At 50.2% G+C, this 12,222-nt stretch overlaps 1 protein-coding gene across 5 annotated transcripts; it reads left to right on the forward strand.

Annotated features, from left to right (window-relative positions):
* Positions 1-245: 245 nt before the first annotated feature.
* Positions 246-11,457, forward strand: NUDT13 (nudix hydrolase 13). 5 transcript variants are annotated; one of them, XM_064662126.1, is made up of 9 exons: positions 246-434; positions 2,108-2,218; positions 2,805-2,944; positions 3,451-3,558; positions 3,964-4,070; positions 4,935-5,060; positions 5,267-5,378; positions 5,888-6,042; positions 6,595-7,895. In XM_064662126.1, the coding sequence occupies exons 2-9, from the start codon at positions 2,136-2,138 to the stop codon at positions 6,784-6,786; spliced, it is 1,023 nt and encodes a 340-aa protein (XP_064518196.1). In that variant the 5' UTR covers positions 246-434; positions 2,108-2,135; the 3' UTR covers positions 6,787-7,895. The 5 variants fall into 5 exon arrangements, with proteins under 5 accessions (XP_064518196.1, XP_064518197.1, XP_064518193.1 ...); XM_064662127.1 differs by lacking the exon at positions 6,595-7,895 and adding an exon at positions 9,431-11,457 and having other exon boundaries at positions 251-434; positions 3,961-4,070; XM_064662123.1 differs by having other exon boundaries at positions 251-434; positions 3,961-4,070.
* The last annotated feature ends 765 nt before the right edge of the window (positions 11,458-12,222 follow it).

Raw genomic sequence — 12,222 nt, forward strand, 5'->3', positions numbered from 1 at the left:
TATGGATACACAACCCGGAGAAGCCTGGAATTGGAAAAAAAAAAAAAATACTCGCGGGATCCAAACTCCTGTGCTAAGAACAGCTCAAATTATTGCATAAGCCCTGTTGTCACAGTAACTCCTGTTCGGCCAAATGCAGGATTGCTGATGGAATGAAGCAGGTGCGGGGTAAAAAAAATAAAAAAAAAATAGAGGGAGTTTCCTCTCGGCAGCCTGGCGAACTGCAGAAGTGATTCCAGCCCCGGAGCGGAGCGCCAGCCCTCGGCTGTGCAGAACTACATTTCCCAGCGCTCCCAGTGCGGGAAGAGGGACCGGCCCAGTAAGAGCCGCTCGGCGGAGGGAGGGTGAGCCCCGGGACGTTCCCAGCCGATCCCCGCTGCTGGCCAAAGCCCGGCACCTTCCCGGGCGATCCCTGCTGCCGGACACGGGTTGCAGTGAGTGGGGAATCCCTGGGGAAGGGCGGCCACAGCCCCGCTCCGTCCGGCCGGGGCAGCTCCCAGCCCAGCCCCGCGGGCTGTGCCGTGTCCGGAGCGGGGACACCTCCGTCAGACCGGTCTGCTCCCAGCCCGCTTCCAGGGTTAAGCTGAAGGATTCCCGGTGATTCCTAGTTGAGGAGGTGGTGGGCAGTCAAAGGCTGGGCTCGACGACCTCTTCCAGCCTGACTGGTTCTGTGATTCCAAGCCTGGCATGGTGATTCCCAGGGAGGGAGGGGTTAAACGAGGGCAGTTCTGCGGACGAGGTGCTCCCCATGTCCCCATCGTGCCGCTCGTTCCAGAGCAAAGTGCGGAGCTCCTGCATCCAGCGCTGCTGCCGCGCCGGGAATTCACGCTGCGGGAGACGCGGGGGTGGAGGAGTGGCAGAGACACGGCTGTCACTGCCCAGACCCTGTCACACACGGCTGTCACTGCCCAAACCCTGTCACACACGGCTGTCACTCCCCAAACCCTGTCACACACGGCTGTCACTGCCCGGACCCTGTCACACACGGCTGTCACTGCCCAAACCCTGTCACACACGGCTGTCACTGCCCAAACCCTGTCACACACGGCTGTCACTGCCCAGACCCTGTCACACACGGCTGTCACTCCCCAAACCCTGTCACACACGGCTGTCACTGCCCAAACCCTCTCACACACGGCTGTCACTGCCCAGACCCTGTCACACACGGTCTGTGACAGTCGCCGTCCTCGCAGCGGCTGCCTCAGCCCAGTGGCTTCCCAAACAGGGTCCCCTGTCTCCCGAGGGATCATCCCTGTCAGCTGACACGGTGGGAAGGAGGGATCCGGGGCAGAGATGTCCGAAGCCACAAGGCAAAGTCTCCATGTGCACACAGGGAGCCATCACTGACCTTTGCTGAAAGAAAGGCTCTCAGACTCCTCCCTGGCACTTTCTGCGTCTGTAAATCGAAGCGAACGTAACTTCCTCCTTAAAGGGCTTCGAGTTCCACAGCTGGAAAGTGAACTATCTGGGGTAATCATTAAGGACTGTGGATCACAGTCCAGTTTTGGCTCAGAGATGGTAGAGTTTCTGCTATTTCCTGACATCCTGAAGCCGAGGTCAAGCTGAAGTCTGCAACTGCAAATGTGGCAGGATCCTTTGGCACAAAAAACGTCCATAGCTGGAGATGATCCAGTTCAGCTGCAACTGCTGTCTCCGGTCTAAACTCAGGGAATTCTCTTCTGCAGCTGATATTTTGCCTCTCGTTCCCTTCTGGCATCCGTGCCTTTCCCACAGATCCACTGTGTGCTGCAATGGGATGTGTGGTTGGATCGAGGCCATTACAACTGGGTAGGAAGCAAACAAGAGAGCAGCCCTTTTCCCCAGGGACACAGGGGTTTGGGACAGGAACGTTGAATCCAGGCTTACAGCAAGTTCTGTAAGACCTGTGCACACTCATGGGTGGAAACAAACCCAGGTAGCTTTAAACAGCCTTAAAAATGGCCCGAAACTGGGTTTGATGTGTGACTGGAGACTGAAACCAAAGTGGTAAATTTAGAAAGCAGATTCTGTGGACTCTGGAGATGGAGATTTACCTGGTTATTGCACCTTTTAAATCAAACTTAACTTTGTAGGGCTGCTGCATTGCATTTTATGCTTCTCCTTTTAGGCTGAGACCCCCACTGTAGGTGTTGGCTATGGCTGCAGTTTATCAAGCACTGCACAGAAGAGCTTCCTCTCTCCTCTGCAGGTTACACTCCACCTATGTTAGAAAAATGAGGTAAGGTCTCGTCTGGTTCTTCTCTGGGAGAAGACCAGAGCGTGGCACTCGTGCCCACTGTCACAAACAGCCCTACCTCACTCTAAGCCCTAAGATTTCAGCTTGGTCTTTACCCCTCACACCAGTGTGACAGGCAGAATGTACCCAGCAGGAGTGTTTGTAGCCTGATGGGAACTGTCTCCAACATGTGATGTGCACAATAGCCTGGCCAAGCAGCACTTGGAGCCATCCAGACTGGGGGATAAAAGGGAAGATCAAGGTTTCCTGCACAGAAATGATCATGTCTTTAAACAGACCTTTTGGACTGAGAGACTGGGTTACTGATCTTCTCAGATATCCAAGACTTGAGGCTGTTCCTGTGGTAGTAAGAACTGCAGTGTTTTCTGCCACGCAGCCTTCCCTGGAGGCTGCAGCCCACCCAAGAGTGACTCAGCTGTCAAAACCCTCAAAGCATGTGGAATACTTAAATTTGTTCTGTCCACTCAGCCTCCCTGTTCTGTGCAAAGTCAATGCATCCAAATAAGCATAACACTGATAATCTCAACCTGATCTTGAATTCACCTTCCCAATCATTTTCTCACTGCAGATACTTAAATAAGCTAAAGGAAGATGACAGTCTTTGTAGACAAGCCAAGACCTCAGGAACTTTCTGCCTCTTTCACAATCTCTCGCCTTTCCTGCAGAAAGCTGGGAAGAAATACTTGGTGCCACAGCTCAGTGCAGCAGGTAAGTAAGGAAAGAAACCCCTCCTGGATCACACAGCTGAAAAGAAGCAGATACATTTGCAAGCAAGCCCTGATACAGGGGATGGAAATCCATGGAGCTGTGCAGGAACATCCTGCTGTGTACAGCTCTCTGTTTGTTAACAACCAGAGACTGTTTAGAGTTAAGACCTTGGCATGTGGACACAAGCTCATGCTCTTCACACACATGTGGTATCAACCTGATCTGTTTTGAGATGATCAGTTTTAAACATTTGGGATTATGCCTTGTGAAGAGAAAGGAAAACAAGCAAGGTCTGACTGACAAAGGTTTTTTTGTGTGAGGCAGGAAAAGTTTTCTTCGAGAGGAAGGTATTGGCTGGTGTAGGACAGAACCACTGACCTTGTCTGGTCCCTTCTCTCACGTGGGCCATGAGCCAAGATTGCCTGTGCCTCGAAGATCCAGAGGGCATCCCAGCTGTATGGATTTGCTTTGACCCCAGCTTTCTCTCCCCTTTCCCTGCTGTTTAGAGATGCGACGGATCCTGGAGAAATCCCCCGAGGCCGAGCAGTGGATGGAGGAGTCGGTGCTGGTCGGCTGTTCAGATGAGCACATACCACACTTTGCCCTGGATTTAGGTTGGGATAACTCCTCTTCCATCTGTGCCAGCATCAGTGGGATGCACTGAGCGGAAGGTGCTGCTGAGGCAGCATTCCTGTTCCTGGGATGGACACGTACTGCCACGGAGGGCTGGGCTGAGGCTCGGAATTCCTGCTCCGGGGGGGCTCTGCAGGGGCTGGTGTGAGTGAGGCAGGTCACAGCCATGGACTGCACTGCTGTTCCTGTGCCTGTGTGTGTGGCAGGGAAGGTGGGCTGTTGGCAGCCACTGAACATTTGGGAATGTTACCCCTGATGTGGTGTCACTTCCGTGGCGACTTCCAGAAATTGTACACCGGAACAATGAAGGGTGGAAAGTTGGGATAAAACCTGAAATTTGTGAGATCAAAGATTTTGTTGTTGTTTCTATTTTTTATTATTAGCAGGGGCCTTGGAGAAATCAGTGATTGAGTCTGAACTGCAGGGATCGTTTACTGACCTCCGAAAGGCTCTCTTTGTGGTGGATGGGAAGGATTCTCCTCTGCTGGCTTTGGTATTAGACTGGACTTCTTCCTTCAAGTAGCTGTGATCTCCAACATCAACCCTTCTCCTTGCCTCCCATGTTGTTTTATGATTTAATACATGTTGTGGAAATACCTGCTGTACACTTTCAGGGACCTGGGTACAGACACGCTATAAATTACACCAGTTTTCCCACATTTGTGATCCCAAAAGCAAGATGCAGTGGAAAGAAAAACAGACTTAAAAATGACTTGCAGCAATTTATGCCATTTAGCATCCACCTGCTGTATGTTCAGTGTGAAATGTGCTGGTGTTAGCAGCAGTCCCAGCAATCCCAGTTTGTCCTCAGCTCAACAATTATATGGCACTAGATTTCTGTAATATGGGCAAACTGAATGTCACAAACAAACTCACACAGCTTCTCTCAGAGCTGCTCTTTTAAAACTACTCATTTGTAAGCTGTTACTCTGCAGATGGCCTCTGTTTGGAAGCCCTGTGTGTGAAAATCAGCGGTCCTGACCCATAAGGAGAAATAGCTCATGTTTCCTTTCCTGCTCTATACTGTTTGTGATGCTTGGGATGTTTTTAAGAAGACATTCAGGGCTGGAGACTCTTTAGAATAGTCCAGTTCCCATTACAGCTCCCATTATATCCCAAAACTCTTCCCCACCTGCCTCAAACATACTCAAATTTGGAAGCAGGAAACATCGAATGCAGAAATCTGCCATTTTTCAAAGCAGTGCCCACACTTCATTTACCTTTCTGAGGCTTTCAGAGACAATCAGAGTTCACCCCCATGATTGCATGCAAAACATTATCCAGGGAGACTGCTCTGAGTCATCATCTCTTTGCAACAGGTATAAATAAAGTTTGTGTTTCTCTCCTATGTTTGCAGGCCCAGTCCCTTCTCCGGTGGCACGATTCCCACCAGTACTGTAGCAAAACTGGGCAGCCCACTCAGAAAAACCCAGCTGGCAGCAAGCGTGTCTGCCAGGCCAGTGGAATCACCTACTACCCCCAGGTGAGCACCTGGACAGCAGAGGGAAGGAACACAAGGGACTCTGGGTGGCACAGAGGGCACTCGGCGAGCAGCAGGGAGGGCTTTGTGTGTGGCTGGGTGCTTTGTCTTTAGTGTTCATCCAGTGGCCCTCAACCAGCCAGGAAAGGCAACAATTTCCACTTACCTGTTGGGTGTGAAGTGGCTTTACTCTCTGCTGCCCTTGGCAGGTGTCTCCAGTGGTCATCACCCTGGTGTCCGACGGCAGCCGCTGCCTCCTGGCCCGCCAGCCCTCCTTCCCCCTGGGCATGTTCACGGCGCTCTCGGGCTTCTGTGACCTGGGTAAGGTGGGCCCCGAGGCAGGGCAGTGGCCTTGGGCTTGCAGGCTGTGGGAACACCTGTTCAGGGAGCTGATGTGTGTCCCCATCCCTGGAAGCGCCCAAGGCCAGATTGGATGGGGGTTGGACAGCCTGGTCTAGTGGGAGGTGTCCCTCCAGTTGCTGTAGTCTCTGCTGGTAAACATAAGTTTTAAACTCCCCAGGTTGGAAGCTCTGATACTTTTTTAGTCCATTTTGTGGTTAGTGCAGTCTGGCTCTGCAAGAAGACTACAGACCTCTCGTTACAGGAGGGAAAATGGCTTAAAAGGGGAGATGTTGAGGTGTCCTGTATGTAGACAGGGCCAAAAAAATTCTCTGGTAGCTGTGTTTACGGGATGAGTTGATGAGTTTAATGGAGCATCCTGCTGACGAGCGTTTCCAGGTCAGCACAGGGGCTGGAACCCCTGGGAAATGAGCAGTTTTCCTTGCTGCCCGGGGGCCGGGCCGTTCTTACCTCCCTTTGGTTGCTGGCAGGTGAAACCGTGGAGGAGGCGGTGCGGCGGGAGGTGGCAGAGGAGGTGGGGCTGGAGGTGGAGTCGCTCCGGTACTCGGCGTCCCAGCACTGGCCCTTCCCCAGCGGCTCCCTGATGCTGGGCTGCCACGCCCTGGTGGGAGCACAGCGGGCTGAGGTGAGCGAGCCCGGGCTCCCCGAGGCATTCCACTGCAAAGTCTCCTTCGGTCCACGGAATTTAGTTAGGAGGAGAGCAGCACATCCTCTCTAAATGCAGCTTTCCCTACAAGTGAAGAACGAAGTTCAAAATAATCCTGTTTTCTGTGGAGACGTGGCAGATTTTGCAAGGTCACTGTACACATACAAGTCCAGCACCCAGTTTTGCAGAGGAGGTTCTCTCTAGTGTTAACATCACATCTGCCATAGGACAATCAGATTCTGCCCCGTTAATTCCTGTGCTCAGCCACTGGTGCTTTGCAGGCTCAGTCAGGATCCTTTGCCCACCAAAGGACCTGGAGCCCACCCACTCCACAGGCCAATGCCATGATGGAACAGTGGTTCCCTGGGAAACCAAGGCAACAAAGCACTGGTGGACAGTAATGTCCTCAGGCACGGATAAAGCACTCTGGGCATTCCAGCACAGGATCTTTGTGGGTACAGGAGCAAGCAAGGTACCTCTGCCCACATTTAAAGCTGATTTGAGGGACTGGTGCTCTTGAATTCTTTCCAGATCAGTATGGACAGCCTGGAACTGGAGGAAGCCCGTTGGTTTGGCCTGGAGGAAATCGTGGAGGGCCTCAAGAGAGAGCCCAGATCTTCAAAACAAGATGATGGGAGTTCTTTACCCTGGTTCCCTCCCAAACAGGCCATTGCTCACCAGCTGATCCGTGAGTGGGTTAGGCAGCAGAGTGCCCAGGCTTAGGCAGGGCTTCACCAAGTCTGAGATTCTACCAGAACCATGAAAGCTCCGTAGAAAAGCCTCCAAAGCCACTGGAGGCAAAGGCTGTGTCCCAGTGAGGACAGCAGCACCCTGATGGCACTCTGAAACTCAGATCCACTGGCCTCCAAAGCCACGTCTGATCTGATCACCCTCAGACAGTCCCACGTGCACTGGGTCTCCTCTGAGATCCCATGACTTGCAGTAAATGCACAATAAAATTCTTAGTTCCAAAGCATCAAACTTGCTGTGATCAGCTGACAGTGAGCCCATGGCACCTTTGTCCCTTTTTCCTCCATTTTTCCCATCTTGGATGGATATCAAAAACACAGTCTTTCCAGGAAAAATAAAGGGACAGTGACATCATCTTTATATGGATCTGGGAGAGCTATCAAAAAGAAGAAGAAAAGCCACTGCTTGTATGCTCTCCCCTTCTTCTGTCTCTCTTCCCATTCAATCTTCCAGTTTCATATAAAACACCCAGGTTTGGTTTGTTTTTTTTTTTTGGCAAATGGTAAATGGGCTTCTACTCTGTTGATACATCTGAGCAACTGAAAATATCTGTAGAGGCACCATTTTCCCCACCAGTTGCTCTCATCCCAAGGGAGAGAGAACAGAGCTATCTGGTGGTAGAGAGGGAAAGAGCAAAACCTACACAAAGGTGTATTAGAAGAACCCACATGATGCAAAGGTGACAGGAGCTGCTGCAACAAGGACTGCACTTCCAACAGGGAAAGACCCTGAAAGGAGCAGTGCCTCTTACCCTGAGGCCAAAGTCTGTGGCTTGCCTGGAGAGCTGGTCTCGTTGTACTGATGGAATGGTACCATCCCTCTGCAGGGAGAGCAGCACAGAGGCAGTCTGGGCAGGGCAAGAGCCAGATGAAAGGATGTTTGAGGTGCTGCTGATCCAGGCTGACAGTCCTTTGTGCCTGCTGGGTCAGAGTTCAGCTGCCAAGGCTGCAAAGCCATCAGTGTGGGCACTGGGAGGGGGGACAGGGATGTGTCACTGCCTGCAGCGCTGGGACTCACTGCGGGGGAGATCTCAGTCCTGCCACTGAGCAGGGAGCAATAAAGAAGGCTTGTCACGCTGCTCAGACACACTTTGTGTCCTCAGGTTGTTTTTACTTCAGGAGGTTGGGAAGGGATTCTTTCAGGACTTGGTGGCATATTCAAACACCCTTCCTAGCCTGACTCTCAGTCAATAAACCCCCTGTGTCAGAGCGTGTCTGTCACGCCTGTGAACTCGATCTGTCACTCAGCCTGGGAGGAACATACTGCAGTGCAGCCAAGGGCATTGCTGCCTCCCCTCAGCCAGCCAGACACACCACAGGAGCCCTCACACCACTCAGCTGCAACAATTCCTGCATCCAGTTTCCTTTGGAACATGGCTCACAGCCTCTCTTCACAGCAGTTCCTTCTGCTTTTCTCTCCCATCACACCACTTTAGGCCCCCAGCATTTCTCTCTTGCTCTCTCATTTTTGGAAACTGCCATTTTCAGCCTCACTCCTTTCCTCCCCTTCCCTGCAGTACAAAATACTGAAGAGTTAGATACCTGCCAGCAAGATATTCCAGCTCCTCATCCTCCTTCCTGCTTCTCCTTTAGCCCTCCCAGGTCACCCTTAAGTTCACTAATGTGCCCAAGCTGCTTCCAGGATACATCCTTCTCGATGTACTTTATTAAAGAGTATTAAAAAATTACTACTTTTTAATATCCACACATGATCTGTTCTCCCAGTGGCAGAAAAAGGACCCTGGGACCAAGAAGTACTGCTTGCCAATACAGAAGAAAGTCTGAGGAAAAGCAAAGCTGTTTTCTCATTTGTTTGCTCCTGTGACCTCTTAAAACAGCTTTAAACATCTGCATGTTCCTTTTTAATTATCAATAAGAAAAAAAGTCTTTTCAATCTACTCAAATACTTCTTTTTTTTTTTTGGTCCAAGGCAATATTCTCATCACATCTTTTGAAAAGCATTAAATTCTAAACCGTTTTATAAAATCCTTAGCCCATACCCCTTTTGACTGAGTTATGAAATGATATTGGTGGCCTCTGTTCCAGGTGTTAGGCAAGCAGGAATGATCACAGCACACAGGACAGAAAAACAAGGTGAGACACACATTGTTCTCACTTGCATTTGGCTCAGAAATGTGTCTGAAGCCTGAAGAACACACTGCAGTCAAGACAGGACATGCTCCATGAAGGCAGGTGACCTAGAAAAAGGAGCAGGCAATTCCTGACAGATGCTTCCTCAACAAAACACAGCAGGGCTTTCCCGTGGAAAAGGTATCAGCAGGCAAAAGGGGTGGAGCAACATATTTCCTTCTCAGGAACACATCCCTGAACTGAATCCTCTTTGGGAATGCTTGGTTCTTACCAGTCCCTGAGCCCCCACTGCCTCCAGGGACTGCAAGGGAGCAGTGCTGAAAAGCTGCCAGCCTGGGCCATTACAGCCCAGCTGGTTACAGGGATCACCCATCAGCAGAATACAAAATAATATAGGCAGCTCTAAAATAAGAACATTCATCCAATTAACATGAAATTTTTGGAGAGCAATGCAGGCAGGTTCAGAGCAGCATCCCACCTACCTCCCAAAAGCAACAGGGTATAAAAGTCATGTTTATCTCTGCCAGGTGCCAGCAGAGGATTAAAGTAACCAAAGCCACAACTTGTCTATCTCTGACTGAGGGAGCAAAAAAAATCTTACCTGGAAACGGTGTGGAGTGAGAATTCATCACCTGGGCTGCTCTGCTGCTGCGTGGAAAGGCCACACGTTCTTGCCCAGAGGGACAGTCATCACTGTGAGTGGCAGAAGGTCTGAGCTCAGCATTACAGGTCCAGGAGGAAGCTCTTACATCAGGGAACCACCTCCCCCTGTGAGACACGGCAGACACGCTCTGAACGGGATGTTCAGCCTGAGAGGACACGAGCACTTCATGGAACACCCCGACAGTGTGACCCTCCTAAAGCCATCTGCCAGGGAAACATTCCTCAGGTAACCAGGAGCAGCTCAGCTGTGGCAGCTGCCAGGGACAGGTCGTCAGAACAACCTGTAATGACACAAGTACCATCCCTCTGTTCACTCTGAGGCGCTGCTCAAACAAATTCAGCTGCCCCAGCCTTCAGCTCCCATCAAAAACTGACTCACTTTCCAACCCAGCAACAGATGGAAAGCAGCTGTGTCAGGGGAAAAAAGAGTGCCAGGTGTTATTCATGTGGCAGTGGATACACCTGGGAATGAATGAGCACAGCACCACCAAAAATGCTTCTGTTTAAAAAGAAAGAAAGAGGCTGTGTTGCCAACCTGGAGATGGTGTGACTTGCATTTTCCTTTCAGACCCATCAGTGGTATTTTGAAGGCAATGAGGTGCACTGAGAGATGTCCAGAATCATCTTTGCATGGAGAAACTAAAATCTGGCATCAGCTGTGACAAACAGGAGAAAGATCCCAGGAGCAGAAATACAGATTGCCCAGCTCCCTCATGGGGAGAGCAGCACTGGGACAGAAAAGGCTGAGAGAATATTCTTTTCCACTGGGGCCCTGTGCTCAGTGGAGAGAGCATCCTTTAGACAGTGTTCTCTACTATTTCTGTTAGTGGGAATGCTGCCAAGGGACACAGCAGGTTTACTTTTATATTAAAAGAAGCAGAAAAGAAGAAGAAAGACAAGGCTTGGGGTAGGGACAGAAGCAAATTCACACATGGTCTGACAGTTTAACATAGCTGCTGTGAGCATGCAGCATGGAGAAAGCCTAAATTAACTGGATTACATTCCAACACTGTAACTGGCCTTGTAACTGCAGGTAAGGTTAATAACCCTCACCAGGTGAAAAAAAGGTCTGGTCTAAGCTCATTTAGATCAATATGCTGCAGTCACTGGGTATCATTAGTCCTTTTTCCCATCAAATTATGAACTCTTACTGGAAATACCTCATTTTCTGTCACCTACATAATTTTTTTTGGCATAAACTGAGCTTTACCTTCACAATAGCTTTGCTCTTCACTTCCCATCCTTGTCCCCTTGTGAAGATCCATCTGGGAGCATTGACCCACGTGAGCCAAGCTCCATTCCCAACAGCAATTCCCGCTTTGACACAGGAGTAACACACCCTGTGATATTCCTGTGTGTGCTAATCACTTCACTTCTTAGCTACAGTTTCACATCAGAAAGCTGAGTTGTTCATGACACTCCTTTCCATGACATTGAGCAGATACTCACCAAGATTTCACCCCCCCACCTCATACTGTTGAACAGCTCCCTTTTTTCACTAGCTCTGTAGTCTGCTGTTTAAGCCAAGAACCCAAACTGCCCTCCATGGCAAGGAGTTTTCTTAGGGGAATAAAGCAAGCTGGAAAAAGAAATAAATTTCCATCCTGGACGTGCCAGAACAGATGCTCTTGTGTTCCACTCCAAAGACAGAAATGGCAAGAGGGAGGGCAGCTGCTGCTGCAGCCTCTGCAGCATCCCAAGGGATCCTGAGGTGGCACAAAGGGCCTGCCCTGACTCCTGCTGCTATGGAAAACAAATTCCAGTTTCTCAGACAAGCAGCTGCAGCAGGAGCTGCACAAACAGTCACTAAAAATGCTTTTCCACCGCTGCAACTCCCACGTGCCTGGAGATGAGTGTCATTCCCGAGGTGTTGGGAAGGCAGGGCAGCAGGCAGGTGGTTTCCCATGGCAGCAGGGAGGCTGCCATCCACTCACACCTCAGGGATGCTGAGAGCAGTTCATTTGCACAGGGGTTCCAGGGCTCCTGAGACTGTTCCAGAAAGCTTCTCAGTGGCAAGAGTGGCAGCAGCCAAAGTGCCCAGGTATCCAGAAGAGTTTAAACAGGTCTCTGCTGTGCCCCCAGGGTTAGTTTTGATCTCATATATGGAAGGTGAAAGATCCACTATCTCTTTTCTTGCTTTAAATCTACCAGTCAACAACTAAACAGGCTTCAGGGGTGAAGCTCGAAGAAGAAAACCACATTGCTGGGAAGGGTCACAAGTTCCAGGATGAACAAGGCTACACAAAAAGGCAGCTGCTCAAGTGAGCAAAGTGAGTAAATTGTGTTGGAATGCACTTCCAGTCAAAGTGCTTTGGAATATAATGAAAACTTTGATAGCAATCCGTTGAAAGGGAACCACGCTGCACTTGTCTTCCCTAATTAATTCCATCAGGCCTCCCTCACTAAAAACACTCCCAAAATTAAAAGCAGAGATGCCTCATATGTTACTTCAAAGCAGTGAAGAGGCAGCATGGAAATGCTTATCCTTGGATGGCAAACTCTCCTGTGAGCAATTCCAGAGCCTTGAAGGCCTTCACTGTGAAGCTGCTGAACAAATGTAAATAGCTGGAATAGAAACCACAGTCTCACTGATGGAGAAGTGAGATTATCCAACCACCAAGATCAGCTGAAGTGCTTCCAAAAGAGCAGCTCTGTT

The sequence above is a fragment of the Pseudopipra pipra genome, chromosome 8 (genome assembly GCF_036250125.1).
Source record: "Pseudopipra pipra isolate bDixPip1 chromosome 8, bDixPip1.hap1, whole genome shotgun sequence".
Lineage (NCBI taxonomy): Eukaryota > Metazoa > Chordata > Aves > Passeriformes > Pipridae > Pseudopipra > Pseudopipra pipra.

Excerpts from the sequence above, each read along its gene's own strand:
- NUDT13 (XM_064662123.1), top strand. The coding sequence starts at position 2,136 with ATGGCTGCAGTTTATCAAGCACTGCACAGAAGAGCTTCCTCTCTCCTC. Across the intron at positions 3,559-3,960 it reads ACACTTTGCCCTGGATTTAG|CAGGGGCCTTGGAGAAATCA; the intron begins GTTGGGATAACT and ends TTTTATTATTAG. Across the intron at positions 5,061-5,266 it reads GAATCACCTACTACCCCCAG|GTGTCTCCAGTGGTCATCAC; the intron begins GTGAGCACCTGG and ends TGCCCTTGGCAG.